This window comes from Eumetopias jubatus, unplaced genomic scaffold (assembly GCF_037043125.1).
Source record: "Eumetopias jubatus isolate StellerSeaLion01/CBP00866 unplaced genomic scaffold, mEumJub1_p1.0 scaffold_7, whole genome shotgun sequence".
NCBI classification, from domain to species: Eukaryota; Metazoa; Chordata; class Mammalia; order Carnivora; family Otariidae; genus Eumetopias; species Eumetopias jubatus.
The window spans coordinates 117,503,201-117,522,911 of NW_028274813.1; the positions used below are offsets into that span (position 1 = coordinate 117,503,201).

The window sequence follows — 19,711 nt, forward strand, 5'->3', positions numbered from 1 at the left end:
CATGTGAACGGTGCAGAGTCATTAAAATAAAAAAACGCAGAGTTTAAGATGGATCCCATTTTTCTGCTTATATTAGTCACAAAAATTAAATATACTTATAGAAAAATCTTAAGAAAGGCTTTCTTCCTCCGGAACAGAAATCAGTAACGGGAATACCATCTTAACTGGCTTCATGTGGGGCAGGGGGAGGCCGCGAGGTCATAGGAACCAGGAGGGGAAGGGGACAAATGACATTTCGGTAACTGAAACATAACCCAGCACTGATCAATATTTAAAAAAAAAAAAAATCCCATACTCAGGCACTGGTTGCAAATGAAAAGGACAGAGAATGGGTGTGTTCTCAATCTGCGAAGACAATTTTCCTGAGTTTCGGCCCAGCTCTCCAGAATCGCACGATCCTCGGCAGGTGGTCTGGCCCCTGCAGGGGAGCTTCTTGGGCTGTGCTCGGAGTGGAGAGAGCTTTCCTGCTTTCTGCAGGTCGCCACCTCCAGGATTTGGAGCATTCTGTATTGCACTAGCATTCCAAAAGAGGAAACAGAATAAGACCATTTAAGTGACAGAAATTTAGCTTTTCAAAAAGCACACACTTGGCAAAGTCATCTGGAACTAAGTATATGTTGTTCAAACGTTAATACAGTATTTAACTTAGGTTTCAAAAGCGAATCTTAAGATTACAAAAAAACCCAGAAATAGGTCACTTAAATTTATGGAGATGAAAACACAATCCTATGTGCCCAAGAAAATCATTTTCATCTACTTCTATGACAATTTAAATGACTTTTAGCCAAGCACCTAAGTGGGTTTTTCCCCATGTAACAACTGAAAAGCAGCACATAGCCACAGTGCTAATCTAGAGGGCAAAAGCGCTCACGGGCTGCAACAATCGTCTTGGTCCGTGTGAAAGATCACAAGAAAATTAGGTTTTCTCTAGTCTGACCTTGGTCACAGGGACTTTCTAAATAGACGTGTATTTCAGTGGGAGGAAAACATAGTTTTAATACGCACTGTGATTTTAATCACCAATTAATTAAAGACATTCATGGCTCCCGTCTTTAGATTCTCTCTCGAAGGCAAGTAGATTAAAAAACAAAAGATAATGAAGAAAAATTCACTAAACAAAGCAGGTTCTGGCTCATAATTTTAATCAAAAATGGCAGCAGAAATCTACAAACATGAACACCATTTTAAATTCAGACTCCGTTAAAAAAATTCATCAGTACATAAACTTCACCAGCTGTTCCTACATCAATGTATACTAAACGTGGCAGCCTTTACTCAGGCACCCACAGTCTCTGCTCCCTTTCCTCTAACCAGGGCGGGGGCTGGATGCTGGCTGGCTACCTCGCACAGCTGTCTTCACAAATACCTGTACTCACGTACCATTTACTGAAGTCGATCTGTAAAGAATGGTCAACTGTGAGATCTGTCGGGCAGGCAGGGTGGACCTTCTTCGGGTCACCTCCAAGAATTTTCACTGCCTCCCTCATAGCAGCAAAGTCCACCATTGCTGGTATTCCACTAAAAAATAAAGAATGATGGAATTATGGTCTGAATTGTACGTTCATATGCTCAAATAAGATACATTTATTCAGTTTTACATCTAAGCGTATCCCTTTCTAGTTTGCACTCGCGTTAGATTACATACTTGTTATCCAAAGTTGGACATATCCTGGTTTCATGAGAATTAGCATTAATGTCACTGAGAACTTGAGTGTCACAAATAACACAAAAGAGGACTTTTAGAGGCAAAAGGAACCTTCCAGAAAACTGTCTATGGAATTCTTTCCCTGTCTTAAATTTCATGAGACTCCCCTCCCTCCCAGAGGCTTCTTAGGACTCCGGGCTCTCGACTAGATTATGTGCCTCCAGACACCGGAGGCACGGCTGGTCAGAAACAGGAGGCTGCAGGGAAGATGGGGTCGTGACCACAGAACAGTATTGTAAATACTGTAATAGCAGCGCACAAAGGGTATAAAGAACAGTGGCATGCAAACCAGATTTGAGGGGGTGAGTGAGGGGGGCGCTGTTATTTATCTACCTAACTCCTACAGCTCCTTCCAAACACTTCCAATAGACAATTCCTGGGGACTCAGATCAGACTCCGGATTTTATTCCAAGTGTGATGGACATTCACTGGTGTACGGGGGAATGACAGGCCCTGGTTACCATTTATAATTAAGTCACGTGATCTACCGTGAAAAGACGACACAGACTGTAAGTGTGCGAGGAGGGGACTGGCTAGAGACACTGACAGCTGTAGTCCCGCTGAGAGCGCCCGGCGCAGGACCGGGACAGGGTGGAGACAGTAAGAGGTACGTGGGCTCAGGACACGTCTCAAAGGCAGAGTCCACAGAACTTGCTGACAGACTGGATGAGGAGGGAAAGAGAAGAGTCGGGCATCTCTTGTGATGGGGGCGGCGTGGAGAGGCGCAGGTATGGCAGCTGGGCAATAAGGCTTTGAATGTCTGAGAAGCCCACTCACCAACTGGGGACAACAAGCAGGCAGAGTCCCGCAAAAGCAGATTTTCAACAAACAGTGCAAGAAACAAGCGCCTCATTTTTAATGAATGGCTTTAGTTTAGAAAGGACAATTCTTTAAATTTATAAACTAATCTTCAGAATTAAAAACAGAGCCAACAATCAGGGAGTCTGAATTTTAAGAAGGAAATGCTCTATCACTCACGTAAAATCTTGAAGAAGAACACGGGCAGGGAAAAAGGGCACTTCGACATTGCTTTGTTTGGTTTTCCAGTCTAAAATGTTCATGACATCTTCCTTTTTCATTAAAAAGCCATCACAGTTCCGCACAGCAGCTTCCAACAGGACCCGTATTGAGTAAGGCAGCACATCTGAGTCAGAGACAGTATTCCTGTTACTAAGAGCGTAGTCTTAACTACATAGAAGTCACAAGAGCAAGGAGATAAAGACAGGGCTGCACTGTTTTCTCAGTCTCAGTAAACACGGAGGAAAACACCGTTTATGTTAATATCAAGCTTACTATCAATCTGACTTTCCCATATGTCAGCCAAGGTGCTGAAAAAGCAGAGATTAAACATTCTTGAAAGAGCTGCACATTTCTGAAATGGGCACATGAGACTGACCAATACTTAACATTCAGGAAGACACAGAAAATGGGAATTAAATATAATAATGAAAACATCCCTAAACTGTACAGAAATCTGTAATAAATTTTAAAGATTTCCATCAAAAGTGGTTAAGTTTAAATCAGGGTGCTTACATGAGTCAAATTCAGTTCATGCTAATTGTCACTCACCCTTGAGTCCTCGTTTAAGTGTATCAGAGAGACACAGACCCCAACACCGTTAAGTTTTCAATCATACTCAAGTCTCACACCAGATTTAAGACTGACTCAGCATGGGGCTGGCTGCAGACTCCCGGCAGCCCACACAGCGGCCCACTATGCAGCTGTCTAAAGGGATGAAGATGTCTGCATGTCGATAAGGAGTGATCTCCAGAACGTACCATTCCGAGAAAACGCAGTGCAAAACCATGCTTACAGCACCCCACCATTTCAGTAAGAAAAGGCATTAAAAAAGGTGTAAGAATACAAATTACTGCATAACAAATACAAAATTTTAAAGGATAAATTAAATATGTACTTTAAAATATTACTAAATATTTTCAAAGTATAAAAATATATTAAATAAAGGGCGCCTGGGTGGCTCAGTCGTTAAGCGTCTGCCTTCGGCTCAGGTCATGATCCCAGGGTCCTGGGATCGAGTCCCACATCGGGCTCCCTGCTCAGCAGGAAGCCTGCTTCTCCCTCTCCCACTCCCCCTGCTTGTGTTCCTGCTCTCACTGTCTCTCTCTGTCAAATAAATAAATAAAATCTTAAAAAATATATATATATATATTAAATAAAATTAACATATACTCCCCCCCAACCCCAAGAAAGAACAATGAAAGGACAAACTGAAGAGTTAGTATCTATTCCCACAACATTTTGGCTGCATCTCCCTGGCAGGATGTGTAAAAAGGACAAAAAGATCCACAAAGAAAACAAAGTATGTTCAGGTATTAGTAGTACAGAGGGTGCAGCTTGAAGTCCCACGTGTGACGAGAGGAGGCAAAAAGCACTTGTGTTCCTGTGGCTGGAAACCAGGATTTTTAAGAGTAATGACACAGAAGTATAAAATCAGAGTGGCTAACTTAAAAAAAAAAAAAACTTCCATTTCAATTGGAATCCTAAGTACAAACTCAGTTTGTTTCTCTCTTTCTAAACAATAAGTGTTTCCAGCTCTGTTGAGTGAAAATGCCCCAGTGACAATCCACCAGGGCCCCCCAGCCTCTCGGCCTGCTGTTTCGCTAACTACTATTTTCCCACTAGGAGGAGAGCACCCGCGTTCCCCCCAGAGTTCCTCCCACGTCTGGGAAAGGGTAGAAATAGGCCCAGGACATCCTGTGTCAGAAGCTGCAGGGAACGCTGGTGGGTCAGTGTGAGCATCCAATTCACTGACATGCATCAAACACAAAAACAGCCCTTGTTCATAAGGACTCTTTAAAAAACCCTTCATCGATGCCATGCAAGTTCCTAGAGCAACTCATGACCCTGAAAACTCACATCGGGGGAAACGATCAATCATCGATCTCGTCCTTCCTCATTCAAGGAACCAAATAGCCAAGAGCAAGCTCCTCACAGAGGAGTGGGAGCTAATAACACAGAAGGGGAGGGTGTCATTCGCAGCATCTCCCACGTGCAGCCCCTGGACAGCGCTGGAATATTCGGTGAGACATGGTCACAGAACTTGGAACGGATGGAGCCCGCGGGCACCAACGACAACCACCAGCACCTCCAAATGCGGGACAGGAGAGACACTGTCTGCTCTGAGGAAAGCAAAGATCCAAGCCCCACCACCAGGGTTCTTGCAAACGTCCGCACGTCCAGACAGCCAACCCCACCTCCCACCGACAGCAAACAGGGGCAGCGCAGCAGAAAGGGGACCCTGTGAAGGAGCGACCGGACCAACACACATGGCTGCCCCCACACCCAAATGGCACGGAACACGGAGAGAGGGCGAGCCTGACAGACCGCCAGGGACTTACGAGGTGCAGCAACCAAGTGCTCCGTGCGAACCTGCCTGAGACACGGGAAATCTGAATATGCACCGGGTTCTAGATCACAGGAAGAAATTACTGTTAATTTTATTAGATATAATAAAGGCACTGAAAGTATTACTTTGGGAAGTCCTTTCACACATCAGTGCTGTATGCTAAAGTGTATTTATAGGTTACGGAGATGGTGAAATGTTTTATTTTATTTTAAACGTTTTATTTATTTATCTGACAGATCACAAGCAGGCAGGCAGAGGGAGAGGGAGAAGCAGGCTCCCCACTGAGCAGGGAGCCCGATGCAGGACTCAATCCCAGGACCCTGGAACCATGACCTGAGCGGGAGGCAGACGCCCACGGACTGCGCCCCCAGAGATGGTGGAGTATTTTAAACAAAAGGTTAGCAAATGTCGTTAACTGGCGGACAAATACAAAGTGGGTTATGATTTTGTCCCTACTTTTAGGACTGAAATTTTAACTCACACAAGTTAAAGATGAATGAGGTTTTAAGTGTGGAGACAAAGGACTACATAACCAGAAACACTGGACTGAACGCCTGTATTTGCCATTTACTACAGGTCTGACCTTGACAGACGGACTCAAGCTGATTCGTGTTCTTGCCTAAAACAGGCACACCAGCCACCTAACGGAGTGAGTACCCAATACTCATAAAACCCACAAACACACATGAGTTGTCATCCTACCTCAATGAGAAACACAACAAAGTCCTCCAAAGCAAGGGGAACTGCAGGGGAGAGATTTTTTGATAGAACACTTGGAAATAATGAGGAGGAAAACATCACAGAAGCAAATACACAGACCAGTTTTCTATGTGGTTAACTGTCCTGGAAAAACAATATCAGGAATACTTTTTGTTTAAAGATCTTCACAGAAAGCATTTACTCAATTTCTAATAAAATATGGCAAACTCCAGCAATTATGTCCATTCACTTTTGAAACCCACTAAGAGAATAGTAAAGAAATAAAGTCACAAACCCACAGGAACAAAGAGAAGCACAACTCAAAAGATTTTGGCCAACAGTGCATGGATGACCGTTGCCCACATGGAAGAGGGGCAACCGAAGGCGAAGACGGGGACGCAGGGCAGCCTGGGCTGCTCGAGGGCTGGGTGAGGGGCTAAGAGGCCACGGAACAAGGCCTTCGAAACACCAAGGGAAAATCATTTCCAGCCCAGAGAGCTCTGTCCGTGGGCAGCCGCGCGTCAATCACGCAAGGCCTCCAACACTGTGCTTCCTGGGACGGACGCTATGGGAAGAAGTGGAGAGCAGAACAGCACACAGGCTAGGACACAGTGGGGTCCCCCGTGCGGCAGGCGAGGAAGTCCAGGTGAGACGCTGTCAACAGAAGAGGGAAAAATGAACTGCCAGACTACCTGATTCTACCGGGAGTTAGTTCTTCTAGAGAATTTGGAGAGGAATTACTGATAAAGACACAGCAAACTTAGCAAACAGAAAAAGACAATCATTACTTCAAGGAAAAAACACAAAGTTGTAAGAGAAACAAGATGCAATCGTCATTTACTACACGGACTGGCTGGGAACATTTAGGGCCATCAAAATATAAACATGGAATGCTGGCTTGATAACTAAGGAAAGGCACCTGGGATATATGTAGAAAATTGCCAACCTCTTATTTTCCACAGTAGAAAGTTAGAAGTCTATAACTGAAAATCAAAACACAGGCGTATAAGCTAGGCTTTTTAGTAACATAGAGGAAGGTACCGTAAGAAACAGCCAAGAGTATCAGAAATGGTATTCTCTGCAGAGTAGAAATTCAGGGTAGGGCAAGGGGCTACTGTTTTGGTTATTATCTCAGTGGTCTTACTGGGTTTTTAATTCTAAGACTTGAAAATTCAGTATTAAATTTATATATTTTTTAAGATTTTATTTATTTATTTGAGAAACAATGAGAGAGAGAGAGCACATGAGAGGGGGAAGGGTCAGAGGGAGAAGCAGACTCCCCGCCGAGCAGGGAGCCCTATGCGGGACTCGATCCCGGGACTCCAGGATCATGACCTGAGCCGAAGGCAGTCGCTTAACCAACTGAGCCACCCAGGCGCCCATTCAGTATTAAATTTAAAAGCAACTATCAAATAAGCATGCTCTAAGAACAAAATGTCACTGTTAACTGGACAGTTGTCGTTAAGAAGCACTAACTTGCAAATGTGCCTAAGCCTGTCGTAACGCCCAGCCGCCTACAAGGAGCGACACAGAGGCACACCAGCCGTCCCTGAAACGTTCTGTGCCCGGTGGCCTCCAGACAATACGATCACCTTCCCCTGCTGGCATTCGCCGTCACACCACCTTCCACAGGGCTGTCGTGTGACCAACAGAGCATGGCGGAGGCAATAGCACGGGGCTCCAAAGGCCATGGCGTGAAGTCTCCCAGCACCAGCCTCCCTCTCGTGGACCATTCACTCTGGGGCAAGCCAACAGCACGTCGCAGGGACGCTCATGGGGGTAACACCAGGGCCTGTGTGCCAACGGAGCGTGGGGCTCCCTGCTCAGTGGGGGGGGGGCTGCCTCTCCCCGATGCTTATGTGCGTGCATGCGCTCTCTCCCCCTGCGGAGCTCGATCCCAGAACCCTGGGATCACGACCTCGGAGCCACCAAGGCGCCCGTCTTTCTCAACTATTCTAACGGTAACACCTGCAGTTACTTATTTCGGACCTGCTGGGGAGTAGATGTCGAGGTGCTCCCCCCACAACGGTACTTAACCCGAGGTGACTCCAGAGGCGATACCCCAGAGCCATAACCAGCAAGGACGGCAGACACTCCAGTGTCCCTCCCCCAGCACAGAACCGGCCCTCATCGCTCCTTCTTCCCTGTCCGACTGTCCCACCCCCACGCGCACTCTCCTGCTCCAACCAAACCATGCTGCGAGTCCGCACACCTGACCCCCAGAGCACCGCCCGTCGGCCTGCTCCCTCGGTTCCACCGTTTAGGTTCCGGGTGGTTAGACCTCTCGCTCCCCAGACCTGCACTCCCCCCCGTTCCTTCATTCTCAGTCCATCAGTACGCCCACCTGTGTCAGGCGGTGAACCCCACGTCACTTTTCCTGCTTAAAAACTTTGTTTTAAAAATAATGCTATCATGGCGTATTCTGCCCCTCATGAAAGTCTCCCTCCCCAAGCTGTGCTGTCAGCACCACAATCTGCCAGGTCTCTCCCGCTCACCTGCAATCAGCCCCTCCCTGCCCTCTCCCACCACAGGAAACCACTTGGCTACTGGGTCTCGACAGCTCTGTCGTCTCTGGCTTATTTTGTGCAAACGCAATCGCACAAGGTCCCTCACCGCGTCTGGCTGCTTTCACTGAGCACCCTCCCGAGTGTGTCCATGCTGTGGTCTGTAGCCGGACTCAAGCCCTATTCGTGCTGAAGACTATTCCATGGTGTAGACCTACCACATTCTGCCCATCCACTCACCCACTGAAGGAGTAATGCTGTCCAGATCACTCATCTGCAGATCTTTGTGTGGATAAGTGTTTTTATTTCTCTCGGGTAGATTCCTCAGAATGGAATTGCTGGGTCATATGGTAAATTTGTATTTAAAGTTTTAAGAACTGCCAGTTTTCCAAAGTGGCTGCACAATTCTATGTCCCCCCCAGCAGAGTATGAAGGTTCTTAGTCTATTTCCTATGTACTACCCATTCTCGTGGGAGTGAAAGAGTTCACGGGGGTTTTAATGGTGGTGACATGTGGAGGGGGGATAAAAGAAACCCTCAACAACCAGAGACCCCGGGACCGGCATGAACCCATGACCACGGCGTCAGCTGCACCTGCTCCCCTTCACGCCCCACGTCCACCTTCCTCCTGCGGGACCCAGCCCTACCTCCCACCTCCCACCTCCCACCTCCCCCTCCTCCGGCTGCACCCATGCACCCAGCCGCCCTGGGGCTACTCCCTCCCCATCTGAGGAGGCAGCCGTGAACCCACTAAGTGCCCGCCTCTCGGGAGGGGCTCTGCATCCCACTCCTGCTGGCACACGGCAGGCCCCTGAGTCATCCATCATCCTCTCTCCCGCATCTGCAATGCAGCCCGCAACCGGACTCTTCCCATTCAACGGCCTCTAGCCCCAGGGAAATGCACGCAGCTGCCACGGGCCGGCCTCTCAGTGTAGCGCACGCAGCTGCCACGGGCCGGCCTCTCTGTAGCGCACGCAGCTGCCACGGGCCTCTCAGTGTAGCGCACACAGCTGCCACGGGCCGGCCTCTCAGTGTAGTGTACGCAGCTGCCACGGGCCGGCCTCTCGGTGTAGTGTACGCAGCTGCCACAGGTCTCTCGGTGTAGCGCACGCAGCTGCCACGGGCCGGCCTCTCTGTAGCGCACGCAGCTGCCACGGGCCTCTCAGTGTAGCGCACACAGCTGCCACGGGCCGGCCTCTCAGTGTAGTGTACGCAGCTGCCACGGGCCGGCCTCTCGGTGTAGTGTACGCAGCTGCCACAGGTCTCTCGGTGTAGCGCACGCAGCTGCCACGGGCCGGCCTCTCAGTGTAGCGCACGCAGCTGCCACAGGTCTCTCAGTGTAGCGCACGCAGCTGCCACGGGCCGGCCTCTCGGTGTAGTGTACGCAGCTGCCACAGGTCTCTCGGTGTAGCGCACGCAGCTGCCACGGGCCGGCCTCTCAGTGTAGCGCACGCAGCTGCCACAGGTCTCTCGGTGTAGCGCACGCAGCTGCCACGGGCCTGTTTCTCACTGTAGCACACGCAGCTGCCACGGGCCGGCCTCTCAGTGTAGCGCACGCAGCTGCCACAGGTCTCTCGGTGTAGCGCACGCAGCTGCCACGGGCCTGTTTCTCACTGTAGCGCACGCAGCTGCCACGGGCCGGCCTCTCAGTGTAGCACACGCAGCTGCCACGGGCCTGTCTCTCACTGTAGTGCTGCCACGGGCTTCTCAGTGTAGCGCACAGAGCTGCGCCTGTCTCTCAATGTAGCGCACGCAGCTGCCACGGGCTTTTTTCTTCAAACTCTCAACAAGGTTTTTTGAGAATCACTATATTCCCGATGTCCATTTTTCTATACTTCCATTCACTGTTTCCACACTAATCTGATTTCTATCCTTAAACACCAAAGAAACAATGTCCCTCAGCAATATTCAAGACAGCTAATCATTCCGTCCCTCGTCAAACTCTTTCCTCCCAGCTCCCCCCTCCACTTCTAACGGGCTGCAGGAAGGCCGTGTCCCCATCTCCCACCTCACAGTTCAGCATGACTTGCAAGCATGGGCAGTAACTGCCTTTGTTCCAGGACATTCTTTAAACAAAGTTAATACAGTGAATGGCCTTGAAGATACTGATAGCGTCTCCTTCTGGAGCAAAAGGCAGGTATGCCTACTGTCCATTATGAAAAATCTGGGTCCCCTAAGTCTGAGCTCCTTTCCTGTAACACAACCACTGTGCGTGCTACACGCGTTATCTGGCCCTCTTCAAAATAAAGAACTGACCTGTTTTTTTTAATTTAAAAATATATATATATACTGCCACGAATAATCTAAGAAAGCAAAAAAGAGAAAACTTCTTTCAGATGTTTTCCCCCACTCACTGACAAACACGGAGAAAATAAGAAAAATCGTACCTATTACTGATGAAAGTGGAGAAACACCCACTCTTCCCATTCACTCCTGGTGAGCATGTAATCTAGCAGCAGCTGCTAACCCAGCAGATGCACCCTGTGGGGCCTGTGCAAACAGCCACCCATGGAACAGGCAGTCCTCTGTGTCCCATTTACCTCCCTGGCTACCGCGTGGAAGCCACAGCCAATCCTGGGCAGGGGTCAGTGGCCAACAGCCTCAGGAGGGAAAATACACAAGGACAATTACATTCCTCTCCCAGGAACTTGCAATCAGGACACAGACTGAACCAGAAAGGTGTTCAGAGATAAGTGAGGGGCCGAGGCTGCCATTTGGGGCCCCACGTAAAGTCAGCAGGCAGGAGGCTGGGCTGCAGTGCAGTAGAGGGCACAGAAAATCTGAAGCCTTGAGAGAGAAAATACAGAGCTTCCTCAATTCTGGCCCATTTTTTTGGAGATACAGCCACATTTCATTGGCCTGGGAGCTCGGTATCATGACAATAAACCTTTCTTCACTTGAGGTAGCAGGTGTCTCTTCTTGGCCACCCAAAGGGCTAAATCTAGAACAGAAAACGTCAACAATAGCAGAGATAAAATCAACAGAACCTTGGACAAATGTGGAGGGTTGGTGACTCCATGGTTGTACCTGGAACAGTACAATCATATTAGGTAAAAGTAATCCTTGGAAAGGTGTGCACTGTGTGTCGACTCTACAAACGAACTATTTCATTGCTAACCTGACACACAGCCCATTCCAGAGTCCAACGCAGGACACGATTAGAAAAGAGGGACTTGGGTTCCTTCTAGCAAGGTAACTGCCCCAGCAACAGACACGTGACAAGCCCAGTCAAACTAGGCCAAAGCAAGAGGCAAAAAAGTCAGCTATGGGGACAACCAGTCTTAACTGGCTGGTAAGACAATCACAACCTCATGGCCAACAGTGGCTACCCTGGGCATTCCACAAAACGAGTAAGTGGGCCTGGAGAGACAGATGACTAGAGGGTAGACGGCAAATGGAAACAGGGATGAAGAGACCAGGCAGCCTTCAAGTGACAAAAGAAACAGTCCCTGGCTCAGAAATCCTGGTCCCCGTGAGCACTGTGCTTTCCGCCTGCGTCTTCGGACGTCTGCAAACTGCCACATCTTTCCTTGAGTTTCTGTTCCTTATGTCAAGGGTGAAGACTGAGCACACAGTATACAGTAAAAGTAGAAAAGAAAAACGTTGACAAGGGTGGAGGGAATGCTATAGAATGACAAGCTCACATCAAAACGGAGATGTGACACATACAGAACAGCTGCGTGTCAACAGGGACGAGCCGGTGACGACCTCCACACTCAGAGCTGCTAAGCCGTGGTGCACCCACACGGGCCGTCCTGTGCGGCCGTCAGAGGCTGCCGCGAAGTCGCGCATCCCCTGCTACCTGAACTCCCGCTCCCTGACTCAGACACCGAGCAGAAGCAGCACGGGGACTAGTATTCCAGGACATGGAAAGATGTTCACGAGGCTGCTGAGAACTCCCGCTCCCTGACTCAGACACCAAGCAGAATCAGCACGGGGACTAGTATTCCAGGACATGGAAAGATGTTCACGAGATAGCAAGTAAACAAAAGGTTACAAACCAACACACACCGCGTTTCTGTTCAAAGCAGCACATCTACTTCGAGTTGTACCTACACATCAACAATGAGACTGTTTCTGCCTGTACTGTGGTCTTTCTGTGATTCCCAACCCCAATCTAATTTCTTATAAATGATAAAAACACTCCTAAAAACAGACTTTTTCAGAGGCTGCAAATTAGGATTTGGAAAACCCAGTCTTGGCTTCACTGCAGGTCAGGGAGGCAGACGAGTGGCTGGGCTGAGCTGAAGGACAGCAGCAGCCCCGCTGCTCAGGGACAGCTAGTCTCCACAACAGGCTTCATGACAGCCAGCCCTCCCACGTCCTGCCCTCCACACCTTCCCTTCTGCCTATACAAGGTCTGCCCTGCCCCTAACTCCCTGAGCATGGACTGTCCTCTGTGAGCCCTCTGCTCACCAGCAGCTTAAGTCCTTGCTCCTTCAGAAAGCAGCCTCTGACTCTCTGGGAGCAGTGATTTCTCCCCCTCAGAAACAGGTCTATTTTCACGGTAACAGTTACTCGACATCTCCGTCATCACCGTCAGTGCACTTGAGGGCCACATGGGCAGCTCCAGATCCCTAAAAAGGCGATTTGCTGTAAGTGAAATTATATAAGACCAAAATGGAATCGAAGTGCACAATGTGTCCACTTCCGTAAAGATCCTGTGAGTGTAAGCCTGGGAAGCAAAAAGATAAAATGGCAGTAAAAGAGCAGAAATCAAATGATTTGTATTGTGCCCCATGGAAAGACAGACTGAGGAAGGGGAGGTATGCAGGGAAGGAGGAATCCAGGCTGGTTCTCCCTGCGCTGTCCCCCATAAACGCCAGAAGGCTACTCCCTCTGTCCTCCGGCCTCCTGGAAGTGGAGAGCGGCCAGGGACATGCAGGCCCATGCAGCGGCTCTTCTCCCCCTGTTGCCCTTCCAGCGGCCTAGAACACGGGCAGTGCCTGGAGGTGAAGTGAAGCAGCCCTTGCCACCAAAAGAATGAAAGCAAAACTGAAAACAAGAAGTCTGGCTCCGGGGTCCTTGCTGACGCTGGTCAGCCCCAGTCTGCCAAGTCTGGATTCCTGCTCGTGAGAAAGATAAACCTCCATTCGTTAAAGTCATTGTACAGAAGGTTTTCAGTTCCCCATGCTGCAGGCATTCCTGACAGGTGAGCAGGGGGCTGACAGGAGTTCACCCCGTCTTTCCTCCCCAGGACAGGAGAGGACGGAGCACACTCCCCTCCACTAGCAGGGAGCTCACCACAGCTGGCTCTCCAGCCAGCCGGCACTGGCCCCGAACCCCAGTGACTGCCTAAGCAATGCCCCCCTGAGCACAGGTCCGCAGGGCCACTCAATCTGGGTTCCCCAAAAGGGCACACACACGTTCTGTTCTGATGATAAACAAGCAAAACAACCTGCTACTCAAGTTACTCCTCTCTCTCCAAGTCAATTCTTCTTTCAAATTTTATTCCAAGTAATTACTAAGAAATTGCTCTAGTAATTATTAATAAGCCTTTCATAATAACCACTCCATGAATAAAACAGGGCTTTAATCCCATGGAAATAAAAACCAAATTTCTGTTTTGAAAGCATTTATATTTACAGGTGTGTTATTACTGTATTTACCATGGTTATAAAAACCTGGATACTCTGAAACTCAGTTATCTCTAGATGCCCATGAAAACTTATTTTCCAGAGAAAATTTAGCTTTTACATCATGAACCATTCTCTTTCAATGCACTTTAATTATTTTTGAAAGTTTTCTACTAATTTTCCCCATTTCGGAAATATAGGCCATCTCAAGTGGGCATATTTCCACAAATCATCCACAGAAAGAACTTAGGCCCAATTTTTAAAATATCCTCACATATGTTCTTTTATTATTTATTAAGCTATAAAATATGGATTAAAAATCTTCTAGGCCAGAATCACTAAATATTAGAAGTGAAATAAAAAATCTTTCTTATGTATAAGCAATTTAGATGTTCCGTTTTCAAAACTAATGCGAACTCATCATTGGTGAAAGAATAAAATAAATGTGAATTAAAGATACGTGGCACTTAGGAAAACCACCAATCTCTCTCAATACAAATAATGGCACCTAAACACGGAAGGTAAAGAAAACTGCTCTCACTTTGGTGAACCTCTTATTTTTAAGGGCAGCCTAATTCTAAGACAGGTTTCTTCTCCAAAATATTGAAATTTTCTCATGATATATAACAAAAACTGCTAGTGGCAGGCTACAATATTTAAATACATCAAAATCTACAGAAAAATCACAAAAGCAATCTTCTTAAAAGAGTACAAGATTAAAAGCTCTCTCTAAAATTTACTGCAATAGGCGTGCCTGGGTGGCTCCATCATTAAGTGTCTGCCTTCGACTCAGGTCATGATCCCAGGGTCCTGGGATCGAGCCCCACATCAGGCTCCCTGCTCAGTGGGGAGCCTGCTTCTCCCTCTCCCACTCCCCCTGCTTGTGTTCCTTCTCTCACTGTGTCTCCCTCTGTAAAATAAATAAATAAAATTTAAAAAAAATAAAATAATAAAATAAAATAAAATAAAATTCACTGCAATAGACTTGGCATTTATCTTTCCCACTAGTTTTCCCAGGAAATCCACACAAACAAACAAAAACCACTCTTCCAAACAGGTCTTCCCTTCATTGGCTGGTTCAGGTGCTCCACTGTCAAAGTCAAGACTTCCATCCAGTTCCCTAGGGTTGAGCCAAGTTCTCTCTTCTGAGATCTCAGGGAAAGGTTTGGCCCCAATCAGGTACCTGCAAAGGTCTGCTGAAAGCGTTGGCGCACAGGCCCGGCTAAACCATGCCCAGTACTGGAGCACCACTCAAATCAGGGGGTCTGCTGACGATTCCTATACAGGTATGACAGATAAAGAATCGTGGGCACTGTTCACTTGAAAAATTAAAGCATGCATATAATAGGTGTAGAATATCACCAGTCAGGCTTTTTTGTTGTTTTTAAATTGCCTTAGTTTCTCCGCAGGAAAAAAAATCATTCTTAAATTAACTTACATTTGTAAATGAGAAGTTTAAGTATGGACTTGCATCCTCCTCAAACAAAACTTGTCCCAAGAGGAGTTTTTAAAATGTTAAGAGGTTATGTGTAGGTTTGCCTGTTACAACACGGTGGGAGTCAATTATTTCTTCAGCTCAAATTAATAAATGCATTCTTATTACTACAAACTAAACAAACCCCCCAAAATTTAAGCAACATTACCATACTTGGTGCCTCCAAGTCTAGGTACATTGAAGAACTTCTTATGCGAACTGTCATTCAATGTTTCAATAAGGTACTCAAAGGCGTATCCTGAAAAAAAAATTATACTTTCATTAAACACAGCTACAAAGTACCTTAATTTAAAATGAAAATAACTGGAAATCCACTTTGTCCAAGAGAATTTTCTGCCATGGTGCAAATGTTCTCTATTTGTGAGGTCTAGTAAGACCGCCATTGGCCACATGTGGCTACTGAGCACTTGAAATGTGGCTATAACCAGGGAGGAACTGAATTTTAAAATTTAACTTTTATTAATTTAAAATTAAATAATCACACATGGCCAGGGTCCACTGTATTGGACCAACACAGCTCAAATCATGACTCTTGTCAAATAAAAACAGGTAAGATAATTAACTCCTGAAATGTGGTAACAAAGAATACCCGGGAAGGAGAAACAAGAACGATTTAAATGATGTACAGGCCTTTTAGGAAGTACTGAAGTACTGAAAAATGCTAAGTACAGACAGAACAATCTGAGAACCTGACAACTGTCAGAAGGATTGATTTTTTAAAAAATAATCGAAAGACAAATTTTTACAGAGCATTCAACAACATGGACAAAAGCAAAACCACACCAAAACACAAAACTTAGCAGGAAGACTACTAGGTCTTAGACTGAAGGCAGAAATGAACAAATTTATCTGGGTAAATTAGCAGATTCTTGCCAAGGGAACAAGTCTTTCTGGTTTTGCACATGAACCTGGGGGTCTCACTGGAGCGCTCCCCAGCTCCCAACGTCCGGGGCGGGGGGGGGGGGGGGGGGAAGAGTCTTCAGGTCAGGTCTTTTGTGCAGACTCATCGCTGTGCGTGGGCAGGACCCTCCGTGAGGGCAGCCCCCTGAGCCCAGGGGAGAAGGCAGCACGGCCGCCTCAGAGAGCATGAGTGTTCCCTCTCTTGTTGGGGGTGGGGGAAAGGGGGGATAGGCGGACAGAGGAGCAGGGGGCGGAAGGGCACGGGGGAGGGCAGCAGGGGCAGGAGAGGCAGGGGGCAGGGGAGCAGAGGGGGAAGAGGAAGGGCAGGGGAGCAGGGGAGCAGGAGAGGCAGGGGGCGGGGGGGGGGGGGCGGGGAGAGCCAGCGCCGCAGCGCACAGTCCGGAGCCGGCTGACTCGAGCCCGGCCTTGACCGCCCCCGACCCCGGCCCGGGGACCGCAGCAGAGAGAGGGGCTGGGGCCGGGCGGCGGGGCCCAGCGGCGGCCCGCGGGACCCCAGCAAGGAGACGCTGCCCGACCCCGCGGACGGGGGCGGCGGGGCGGCGGGCGGCCCCTCCCGACCCCGGCCGGCCAGGGCTGCCGAGCAGCGGCCGCGGGCAGCGGCGGGCCCCGCGCAGGCCCGGGCCGGGGCGAGGGCGGCGGGGGGCCCCAGGGAGCGCGGCCCGAGCCCGAGGGCCTCGGCCCAGCTACCCCCGGCGAGGGGAGCGAGCGGCGCGAGCGGCGCGGCGCGGGGCGGGCACTGACCTGCACCTGGGCCGTCCATCGCCGGAGACCATAGTACCCCTGCGCGGAGGGGGCCCGCGGGGGAAGGCGGGGGAGGCCGGGCGGGGAGAGGGCCGGAAGGCAGGCGGGCGGCGGGGGAGCAGGCTAGGGGCAGTCTCGCGCAAACACCGCGAGAGCCGCAGCGCCAGGCCGGCCTGCGCTCGCGAGATTTGCCGCCCGACTGTCGCGAGATCTTCGGACGTGGAAACAAAGAAAGACGCGGGGCGGTGCTCCCGGGAGGCGGTGCTCGCGGGCGCCCGGCGCTGGCTGCGGGGACGAGTCCCGGGGGGCCCCGCGCCGGCCCCCTCGGACGCTCGGCTCGGCCAGCCGCGGAGCGAGGGCTCCCCGCGTCGCTGCGCCTCAGCCCCCGGCCCCCGCGGGCCCCCCAGCGCCAAGCCGCCTCGGGTCCGGGACGCGTGGCTGCGCGGGCCGAGCCGGGTCCCCAGGCCTTCCCCTCCCATCAGCTTCCGCGACCTGACTGTTGGCCTGCTTTTTTCCTGCCTGTCCCGAAGGCTGCTCAGGCTGTGCCCGCCGCTCGGCGTCGGGGTGGCCGTAGACCCCAGGGCTGTGCCCTGCGCCCCTGCTCCCCGAGCCCCGGCCCGTCCCACCTGGTCCTCTGGCCTCGTTCGGGGTTAGCTGCTGCTTCCCGGGCTACAGCTCCCGAGCCCGGATAGGTGTGTGCTTTAGGGCTCGCGTCTCCCCGCCAGACCCACGAGTCCTGTCGTCGTGCGTGCCTCGGCGGCTGTCCCAGCCAGGAACCCGCGCATCGTCCTTGACCCAGGACCTGTCCGTGCAAACCCCAATCTGTTTCCCCCTTATTCACCTCTCTAGCCGTACCGCCGGTTCCCACCCCGTTCTAGATTTGAGCCCTCCCTGTCTGAACGACAGTCTTCTCAGAAAGGACCCAGGACGTGAGTCCTCTTGTAATCTTCATCTTCGCGCTGATGAACACACACAGTTCAGGAACTTAGCCAGCGGTACACCGCCACCAAGTGACTCACTCAGGACTTGAACTCGGTTCAAATGGATGAACAAGCCCACAGGTTCAACTTAGTCCTCCATGGACTGCTATCTCACACCTACGGTTCCTCCCCTTTTCCAGGGAACCTCTTTAGGCAGAATCACCTCTCTCACTGTGATAACGTCATGCCCTTTCTGGCTAAACCCTACTCGTCCTCAGTCCTTAGTCCAGATATTATTTCCTACAGGAAATATCCGCTGACCTTCCCCAACCCTGAGTCTGGTTTGGGAACCTGATGAAATGCTTCCCTCCCAGGGCGCCTGGGTGGCTCAGTCGCTTAAGCGTCTGACCTTCTGCTCAGGTCATGATCCCAGGATCCTGGGATTGAGTCCCACAAAGTCCCCAGCTTCTTCCTCTGTCTCCTACCCTGCTCATGCTCTCTCTCAAATAAATAAATAAAATCTTAAAAAAAAGAAATGCTTCCCTAGCCTATATTGTAGATAATGCACTTTTATTACACTTGATTGTAATTGCTGATTTACGATATTCCCCACATTCCAGTTAGGTGCTTTTAGCTGCATGCAAGAATACCCAACGGACAGTGGCTTAAACAATACAGACCTGTAATTATCTCCCATGGCAAAATCCATAGTAGACTGTTCCGGGGCCGCTGCAGCAAATCAGTCACATCATCAGAGACCCCATCACCTCATGGTTATAAGATGACCACATCATACAGAAACATGATGTCCTACAACGTCCCAAAGCAGAACGGGAACTGGTGCAGATCATCTCTCTCTTTTTATTACTATTTTTTAATGTCTCCACACCCAACATGGGGCTTGAACTCACAACCTCAAGATGAAGAGTCACATGCTCTCCTGACTGAGCCAGCCAGGCACCCCAGAGCATCTCTCTCTTTTTACCAAAGAACATATCTTCCTGAAGATCCTCTGCAGACCTCTCTTTGACCAGAAATTAGATGAGTTCTTCTCCACCCCATCAAGCCCAACACTCGCTTTCAAGGCATATGATTTCGTAATGTCTCCTTTGCTATCCTGGCATGAAATTCACAGGTAATATGACTTACACAAAACAATAAAATAAACTGCATGATGCCCTAACTGTAATATAAAGGAAAAATAAAAGGGAAGGAACTTATTAGAAAACATTATTACAATATATAGGACGCAGGCATGTCATTACTACATGACATAATGATGTCATCAGATGCTTGCATCTACTTATAATGGTTTTACAGAATATAATATTAAACGTTTTCTATTTGCATTTGACATTTCAAAATAAGGACTAAATATATTGTGCATAAATATATATCATGAAGGCATAAATGATAAATGCACATACATAATATGATATATGTGCTGTGGGTGGAGACTAATAAAAATATATCGATGACTCAAATATTGGAAGCATTGTCACTGTCGATTTTCTGAAACAGTGAACAATTCTTGGCAAAGTGCCAAACAAAGTAAATTACAACCTCTCCTCTTTATACACAACATTTGCATACCTGGAAAATTCAGTGTACATTAAAACCATAGCCAAATTACTTTTATTTGTAAATGGCGTTAAGTTTTAGGCTCAGATAATTGTAAACAAATCTGTTGTTATTGTTTTCCTGTTTGTGTGGGTGTGTTACCCACCGAAACATTTGGCAGCATGTTCGGTGGGGGCGGTTGTCTGATTCTTTTTGTGCAGCTG

The 19,711-nt window shown here is 49.0% G+C and overlaps 1 protein-coding gene across 2 annotated transcripts in view; it reads right to left on the minus strand.

Moving 5' to 3' along the window:
* IREB2 (iron responsive element binding protein 2) overlaps nucleotides 1-17,106 on the minus strand; it is a 40,222-nt gene extending 23,116 nt beyond the window's left edge. The window contains exons 1-5 of one of the 2 annotated variants that reach the window (XM_028093806.2): nucleotides 17,008-17,106; nucleotides 15,494-15,583; nucleotides 2,684-2,849; nucleotides 1,381-1,518; nucleotides 296-514 (exon numbers count right to left, since the gene is read on the minus strand). In XM_028093806.2, coding sequence (XP_027949607.1) covers nucleotides 296-514; nucleotides 1,381-1,518; nucleotides 2,684-2,849; nucleotides 15,494-15,583; nucleotides 17,008-17,026 — 632 coding nt within the window. In that variant the 5' untranslated portion in view covers nucleotides 17,027-17,106. Of the gene's footprint in view, nucleotides 1-295; nucleotides 515-1,380; nucleotides 1,519-2,683; nucleotides 2,850-15,493; nucleotides 15,584-17,007 lie in introns of those variants that run through there. The other variant, XM_088024916.1, reaches the window with a different exon arrangement.
* Between the last annotated feature and the right edge of the window lie 2,605 nt (nucleotides 17,107-19,711).